We start from the raw sequence: 8523 nt of genomic DNA on the forward strand, positions 1-8523 counted from the left end.
ACGGGCGGGGTGTTGGCCGCCATCTTGGCGCAACAGCGGCGCAAGTTTCTTGAGCCGGGGAGCAGCTCGAGCCGTGGGGAAAATACTTGTAGCCCCCCAAAAAAATGCGAAACGGAGATACAGGACTCAGTCAAGGGAGAGGGTAGGGGTAGGACAGGCCACCGCCATTAACCGCCGCTGTGCGAGTCTACCTGCTTGAGAAGGTGACCTGCTTACGGTAATGACATTTTATTCCCTTTACCGTCACCATTATGCACCGTGCTGCAGAGTTGTACCAGCGTGTGCTCACGCAAATGACCGACCTGCAGCAGACTAACGTTGGCTCATCTAAAGCACCAGCATCAAGTGCTGCAGCCAAAATCAGCGGCGGACCTGTCAGCCACACTCATTAATCATGAGATAAAATTCGGCGTTTGAACATTTAGCTGCCATTAGCTTGCTAGCTGGATTTATTACCATGCATTAACAGGACCCTGACTGGTTCCAGCTAATTAGTTTTAACAAAGCTGGGGTGGTGGTGGTCGACATGCACCAGACCACCTCTGTCGTTTGTTTTGGAACACTGTTCGTGTCGCGTATCACACGGACATGCTATTTACTGTGTATTGTGTGGGTGGTTTAATCACAATCAGTGCTAAGTCGGCCGATTTTTTAAAAAAAAATTCTGTAATACCTGCACACGTGCATGTTTTGTGGTACTTTCTGTGTGACATTCTTGGGTGAATTTTGATATCGTGCTGCTGGCTGTTAGGCAGTGAGAGCGCGGCATGCAGCGTAGTAGCAGTGGATTGCGGTATTTCAGGGACTGTATTTGTTCTTCACTGTTAGAGCAAAGTGGAGGGAGGGGAGTGAAACAACTAACACCTAATATGCGGCAAATCCAGGAACCAAGCATGCCGCTGTCGGGTTCAGCGGTCTTTATTCTCCTTGATGATGCGGGTATGAAGTATGATGCACGTAGATGAAGACTGCCATTTGGTGTGTCAGATTATCAGGCTGTTGGATACTAGTGGGCTGAGAACATTATGGTGACATTATCATCACGTGCAGTATGCCACAGCGGAGGTTTACCTCTCCATGGTAAGAAGACCTACATTTATTCTAGTGTGTCTGTGTCACAGCAGCGGTTTGTGCAAATCGCTTTTACATTACAGCAGAGTGACTCCCACTGTGCTGCAGTGCACCACTGTCAGGCAGGAGGGTCCACTCCCATCTCTGTGGTCACCATATGAATATTTAATTTGTTTGGTGGATCTGACCTGATAAACATCACTGCCATAAATTCATTTTCCAGTCATTTCTGAAGTGACTCGTGAATGAATTTAAATAGCATTAGAAATGTAACATCAATTTTTTTCTTCATTAATATATAATAGAGTATATAAAGTATTTGACTCCTTATGTTTGTTCCCAAAATAACACATTAGCAAATGCCCATCAATAGGTGCATGAGCCCAAAATGAAATTCAAAGGTCAGAGTGTTTATTTGTCATATGCACAGTTAGGAATCTTGTTTCCCTGTACAAAGAACTGAAAAAAAATCAACTGGACTTAGATTTCTAGGTCAAAGATGTTTCACCTCTCATCCAAGAGGCTTCATCAGTTCTGACTGACTGGTGTTGAGCCAGAGATATTTATCCCCCTCGGTGGTGTTTCAGTCCTTTGAAGGCCAACAATGTCCCTTGGCGACTGAGTCGTTGTAGCCCAGTATCGGTGAGAGTTGTTACCTGTCTTTGAATCCTCCCGTTGACGGTGGCGAACAGTTTGTGCTGGGGGTGGGTGGGATCTTTGAGGATGGAGGCAGCCTTCCTATGCACCCTGCGGTGGTAAATGCTCTGCAGAGAGGGCAGTGGAGTCCTGGTGATCTCTGCAGTCTTTACCACTCTCTGCAGGCACTTGTGGTCCATAGCAGGAGTGTTGCCATACCAGACAGTGATGCAGCTGGTCGAGATGCCCTCAGTGATGCAGCTGTAGAAGTTTCAAAGGATCCTAGGTGACATGCCAAACCTCCTCAGCCTCCTCAGGAACTACAACCACCATTGGGCCTTCTTGACCAGCTGTGTGGTGTTAAGTGTCCAAGTGAGGTCCTCACTGATGTGGACACCCAGGTATTTGAAGCTGCTCACCCTCTCCACTTTGAGCCCCCTGGATGAACGGTGACTGATGAGATCTCCTCTCCTTCCACATGTCCACTATCATCTCCTTCGTCTTGTTTGTGTTGAGGCTGAGATTATTGTCCTTGCACCATGATACCAGACCGGCCACCTCCCTCCTGTAGGCTGCTTCGTCCCCTCCAGTGACGCGACCTATCACTGCAGTGTCATCCGCGAACTTTAGGATGTTGTCGTCTTTGTGGGAGGTGACACAATTGTGGGTGAACAGGGTGTAGAGGATGGGACTGAGGACACATCCCTGTGGGTTGCCAGTGTTTGTAACAATGCTGGCTGAAATCCTATTGCCAATAACGGTAAAACATGGCGCCCACCGAGGCAAACGTGTTTACGCGCTCCACTCTTAAATGCTGTTTTTTTTTTCTTCGTTTTCTTCTTTTTTGTGTGTGTTTTGCTTTTTCTGCAGTGCACAAATGTCATGCACTGCTTACATACAACAGACGGGCATTGCTGGATATCGCCAACTCACAAAGCCACTGGGAATTTACTGGTTTCATACCACCGGAGCTACAACTCATTGTTCGCTCCAGCGACAATAACAATGGCGAGGAAAACCACCATCGCCCGCGGGGAGCCTCCAGAGCAGCAGGCACAAGCGAGCAGGCTGAAATCAGGAGAGCATCCCGGAGACTGGGCAGGCAAGGAGGACTCCATGCTAGGCTAAAAGCTCGCGCTACCCAACCGCCATTACCCAGCCTCTTCCTTGCTAACATACAGTCTCTGGAAAACAAACTGGACGAGCTAAGGGCTAGGATTACAACACAATGGGAAATCAGAGAATGCTGTGCTCTAGTTCTCACCGAGACCTGGCTTTCTGACAGTCAGAAAGTCCAGGATCCAGTCACAGAGGGTGGGGTGCAGACCCAGTGTGGACAGGTTGTGGGGGACAACTGTGTTGAAGGCAGAGCTGTAGTCAATGAAGAGTATCCTGATGTAGGAGTTTCCATTTTCCAGGTGAGATTGAAGATGGTGGTGAGAACATCAGCCAGCTCGCTGGCACATGCCCCAAGAGCCCTCCCAGGGATGTTGTCCGGTCCTGCCGCTTTCCATGGGTTGATGTTCCTCAGGACTGTGCGTACCTGGCCTGGTGAGACAGTTAGTGGAGGGGAGGTGGGGGGTTGGGTGGTCTTGGTGTGCATGTGCCTCCTCTTTGTGGTGATGTGCTGCAGGCCTTGCCACACCCATCCGGAGTCAGCAGTAGAATAGAAGCCATTCAGCTTCTGTCTGTACTGCCTCTTGGCCACTGTGATGGATTTCCTCAGTCTGTACTTCACAGCTTTGTACTCCGTCTCATCATCTGATCTGAATGCATGAGAGCGAGCACGCAGCATGTGGCGTACCTGACTGTTTATCCAGGGCTTCTGGTTGGGGAAACCTCCTGACTTGTATGGTGGGAGCAATGTTGTCAATACAGGTGCTAATGTATCTGGTCACATACTCAGCATAATCCTGTACGCTGACAGAAAATTCCTTCGAGGGGGCTGCAGCTTTAAACACATCCCAGTCTGTCTGGTGAACCAGTCCTGCAGGGTGCCTTTAGTCTCTGGGGTCCAGAGTTTAATTTGTTTGGTGACAGGGTTTGTTTGTTTCAGTCTTTGTCTGTAAGCTGGATACAGGAACAAAGAAATGTGGTCCGAGCGTCCAAGGTGGGGGCGGGGTGCAGCCCTGTATGCACCACGTATGTTACTGTAAACATGATCCAGAGTGTTCTTGCCCTGAGTGGGAATGTTCACATGTTGGTAATATTTGGGAAGCACAGTCCGTAAATTGCACTGGTTAAAGTTGCCTGCAGCGATAAATACAGCATCAGGGTGCACTGTCTCTAGCGCGTTGATGACATCATGGAGTTTGCTGAGAGCCGCAGAGGGATTAGCTCTTGGGCTAACATACACCTCAGCCAGAAACACAGCACTGTGCTCTCTTGCTAAATAGGGCCGGTATTTCAGCAATAAAAACTCTACGTCTGGCGAACAGTGCTTATGAACAGTCTGTACATCTCCACACCACCAGTTATTGATAAACACACACACCACCTCCTTTTACCTTCCTCGAAGCGGCAGTGCGATCGTTTCGATGTAGAGTGTGCGTTTGTAGTTGAATCGTGGAGTCTGGAACTCTGTCAGAAAGCCAGGTCTCGGTGAGAACTAGAGCACAGCATTCTTTGATTTCCTGTTGTGCTGTAATTTTAGCCCTTAGCTCATCCAGTTTGTTTTCCAGAGACTGTACGTTAGCTAGGAAGAGGCTGGGTAATGGCGGTCGGGTAGCGCGAGCTTTTAGCCTAGCATGGAGTACCCCAATGTTTGCGTCTCCATCTCCGGGATGCTCTCCTGATTTCAGCCTGCTCGCTTGTGCCTGGTGCTCCGGAGGCTCCCTGAGGGTGCTGGTGGTTGTCGTCGTTGTTGTTGCAGGAGTGGACAATGTGTTCTAGCTCCGGTGGTATGAAACCAGTAAATTCCCAGTGGCTTTGTGAGTTGCCGATATCCAGCAATGCCCGTCTGTTGTATGTAAGCAGTGCATGACATATGTGCACTGCAGAAAAAGTAAAAAACACACAAAAATGAAGAAAAAGCCGACATTCGAGAGTGGAACGTGCAAAGACGTCCTCCTCGGTGGGCGCCATGTTTGTGAATCTGAATTTAAATTATGCTAATCTGGTCAACAGTCAGAAGTATTGCACTTATAACAGAAAACATTTATTTACATTTTTACATGGTAAACTATTTAAATAAGGAATGCTGTGCTACATTTTACATTTATGTTTATAAATGTGTTTCTCATCATTTTGGATTTTGTGTGTCCTTTAATGCAATTTGAGGATATTGGCTCAATGCCATTGTAAATGACAGGAAATTTGAAAACTCAGTGTGCCATTGATTCATGCACTTTCTCTCTTACATTTTGAATGCTACTCAAGCATACTGCAGAGGCATTTTGTTTTATGGCTTTAATGTTAGCTTTCAAGTTGTAAGAGGCAGCCTCCACCAAATTTAGGCAACATGGTGGAAAACTTTGTAAGAACATGTGGGATGAGAGGCAGCATAAATATAGTGATAATACAGAACATTTTTAGATGTACATAGTCCCAGTGTGTGTGGAACTTTGGGCAGAAGCAGCGTACACACTTGGATTTTCTTAAATTGGGGTAATGTGATGAGAGCACCATCACTCCCACATATTTAATGGTTGGCTTTGTAGCTCAGTTTGGTAGGTGGTCAGCAAAACAGCCATCCACATTATATAATCATGACACTTACTAAATGTTTTAGGGTGTTATATTTTGCCCCTCTAACATAACTCTTGTCTGTGTTGCAGGAGCTGGAGGCGATCAAAGCTCGGGTCAGAGAGATGGAGGAAGAGGCAGAGAAGCTGAAGGAGCTACAGAATGAGGTGGAGAAACAGATGAACCTCAGCCCACCACCAGGTGTGTTTGTTTTTCTTTCTATGCCATCACCTGTTTCAGAATGCTGGCATACCAAACTCGAACTCTGACCCTGAACTCTGGTATGACTAAGCCTGAGATGAAAACTGGGAGTTTTGTGTTCCATGTCAGCTGGTCAGTCAGTTCAGTCAATTCTTGATTGTGTTTTCTTAGAGTTATATGTGTGAGTGGTGCATGGAAAAAAGCCGTCAGCTCTGGTATTACAGCAGATAGATATAACACCATCAAACTATAACTCTTATCAAACTGGGCTGTGAAATCGAGATTTATGACACCTAAGCCCTGCCTACTTTTTGCATTTTGCTTCTGTCAACATTTATGGTCTCTAATTACGTACTTTAAACGATTTCTCACTTAGGTGTTACTTCAGTGGATTTCATTATATGGTTTTATAACGGTAATCTTCTTTCGGCTGTTCCCGTTAGATGTTTCACTGTGGCGACCCCTGTTTCCACCTAACTCTATCCTCGGCATCCATCCTCTATTCTCACCCCAGTTAACTTCATGTCCTCTTTTAGCACATCCATATATTTCCTCTTTGGCCTTCCTCTTGACCTCTTGCCTGGCAGCTCCATCTCCAACATCCTTCTACCAATATTGTGGGTTTGGTGTCTCTGCACATGTCCAAACCATCTCAATCTGGCCTCTCTGACCTTGTCCCCAAAACAGCCGACCTGAGCTGTCCCTCTGATGTGCTCATTCCTAATCCTGTCCATCCTGGTCACTCCTAAAGAGAACCTCAACATCCTCATCTCTGCCTCTTGTCTCTTCCTCACTGCTACAGTCTCTAATCCATACAGCATAGCTGGTCTCACTACTGTCTTGTACTTTCCTTTGATTCTTGCTGCCACTCTTCTGTTACACAACACTCCTGACACCTTTCTCCACCCACTCCAACCTGCCTGCACTCGCTTCTTTACGTCTTTCCTACACTCCCCATCACACTGGACTGTTCAGAATCAGCCTTATTGGCCAAGTGTGACGGACACACGAGGAATTTGACTCGGGTACATCGGCTCTCAATGTGCAAAATAGTAAACCAGCATAGGGCTGTGTAATATAACAAAATAGCAGTATTAACATCAACAAACAGTGCAAACAATGCAGAAAAAGCAATATAAACAGACAGTAAACAATGCAGACAACAAATGAATGTTGTCTGCATATTTGAGATAAATGGGGATAAAAACAGAATACTTAAAACTAGAGATCTGTATGAGTCTGTATAATCTGTACAATGTGTATATATACACACAGGTATTGCACTGAGGGTTATTGTCTAATCATACTGTTGTGGGTTAAGTGTTCATCAGAGTGACAGCCTGGGGGAAGAAACTGTCCCTGTGCCTTGTTGTCTTAGTGCACAGTAGGGTTGTCAAAAGTATCGATACTTAGATAAGTATCGATTCTGGAATTTCTGAACGGTACCAATTCTAATTTCCCGAAGTATCGATTCTATCGGTACTGGCGCTCTCAGTTTCATTTTCACTTCTCTCCAAAGGCGTGTTCCCAAACGCCGCACGTAACCGCAGTGCCTGTTTCGTCTCATTTCCCTCTGTAAAGTGAAGCGAGAAAGATGTCGAGTGCGGTGTCCCCGCAACCTTCTTTAGTTGATAAGCAACACAGCAGGAGTGCTATTTGGAATTATTTTGCATACGAAGCAAATTATGACGGAAAGCCAAAGGACACGAGCAAGCCACTATGCAAAAGTTGCTACAGAGCATTGCTGACAAAAGGCGCTAACACATCCAATTTAGCAAAGCATCTGAAACACAGACACCCGGATCTATACAAAGAATTTCGAGAGGTTTGTAACTGTTTTCATTTTAACATTACGGAATCAATAACCAAGACGGCGTATTGTTGCTGATATGAGTGTTGTCTCGTGAGTTGTCACAAACGCAGCGCACCAGGTGACTGCGCTAAATGCAGACACTCAATGGAGGTATGAGGGAGAGTGTGTTTTAATAAAACACGCAGGCAGACACACTTGCAAAGGTACAGACAGGGAGCAGGCAACAATCAAATAATGTTTATGTATTAACCAGCATTTATGAACGATGAGCAATACATTTGTTACAGTATATTTTAATCTTTGATAACAGCAGGTAATAAAAATACAACAGATCGTGTTAGCTTTGGTCCAATGAAAAAATATTAACAGAATTTCAGATTTTAATTAGTTCATGTATTAGTAAATGTTACTTTTAAATTAACTTTTAACTAAGATTAATAAATGTTTTGGAAGTATTTTTGATTGTTTATTCATGTTAACTAATGTTAACAAATATCTGTTAACATTATCTTAAGTTATAAGATTAGTTAGATAGTTCAGTTCATTTTAAAAGTGTGTTCTAAAAAGGAAAAAATGTTTAAGTTTGGCATTCTCATGTAGCACCAGAAAGATGATGACTCGACCTGCAACAAAAACACACTCACAACCTACACTACCAGCTTTATTTGAACAGCAAAGAAAGTATGAAGCAAACTCAAATGAAGCTAAGAAGCTGAACAGGGCTGTAGCATTGTACATATGCATGGATCAGGTTCCTTTGTATACTGTTGACAAACCTGGCTTTAAACAACTTCTTGAACATTTGAACAACAGGTATGCCCTTCCTTCACGGAATTATTTCATGCACACTGAAATCCCAGCCCTATATAACGAAACGAAAGAAATAGTCATGAACCATCTTGGAAGGAAACCTTTTTTCATGCACCACCATGATCTGTGGACAAGCAGATCAGTGGTGTTCATGGCAGTAACACTGCAATTTATCACTGAAACCTGGAACATGCAGAGCTGGTGTTTGGGCTGTACTGGGCTCAACTCTGAGCACACAGCAGAATGCTTAAGGGAAGCATTGGAAGAGATGATACAAGATGCATGGAAGCTGGACATGTCATACATGG

The 8523-nt window shown here is 45.1% G+C and overlaps 1 protein-coding gene across 3 annotated transcripts in view; it reads left to right on the top strand.

Annotated features, from left to right (window-relative positions):
* Nucleotides 1–8523, top strand: part of pabpn1 (poly(A) binding protein, nuclear 1) — a 43761-nt gene that overhangs the window by 652 nt on the left and 34586 nt on the right. For 2 of the 3 annotated variants that reach the window (XM_020610494.1, XM_020610495.1), the window contains exon 2: nt 5484–5592. In XM_020610494.1, coding sequence (XP_020466150.1) covers nt 5484–5592 — 109 coding nt within the window. Of the gene's footprint in view, nt 1–40; nt 218–5483; nt 5593–8523 lie in introns of those variants that run through there. The other variant, XM_020610497.1, reaches the window with a different exon arrangement.

The sequence above is a fragment of the Monopterus albus genome, unplaced genomic scaffold (assembly GCF_001952655.1).
Source record: "Monopterus albus unplaced genomic scaffold, M_albus_1.0 scaffold105.1, whole genome shotgun sequence".
Lineage (NCBI taxonomy): Eukaryota > Metazoa > Chordata > Actinopteri > Synbranchiformes > Synbranchidae > Monopterus > Monopterus albus.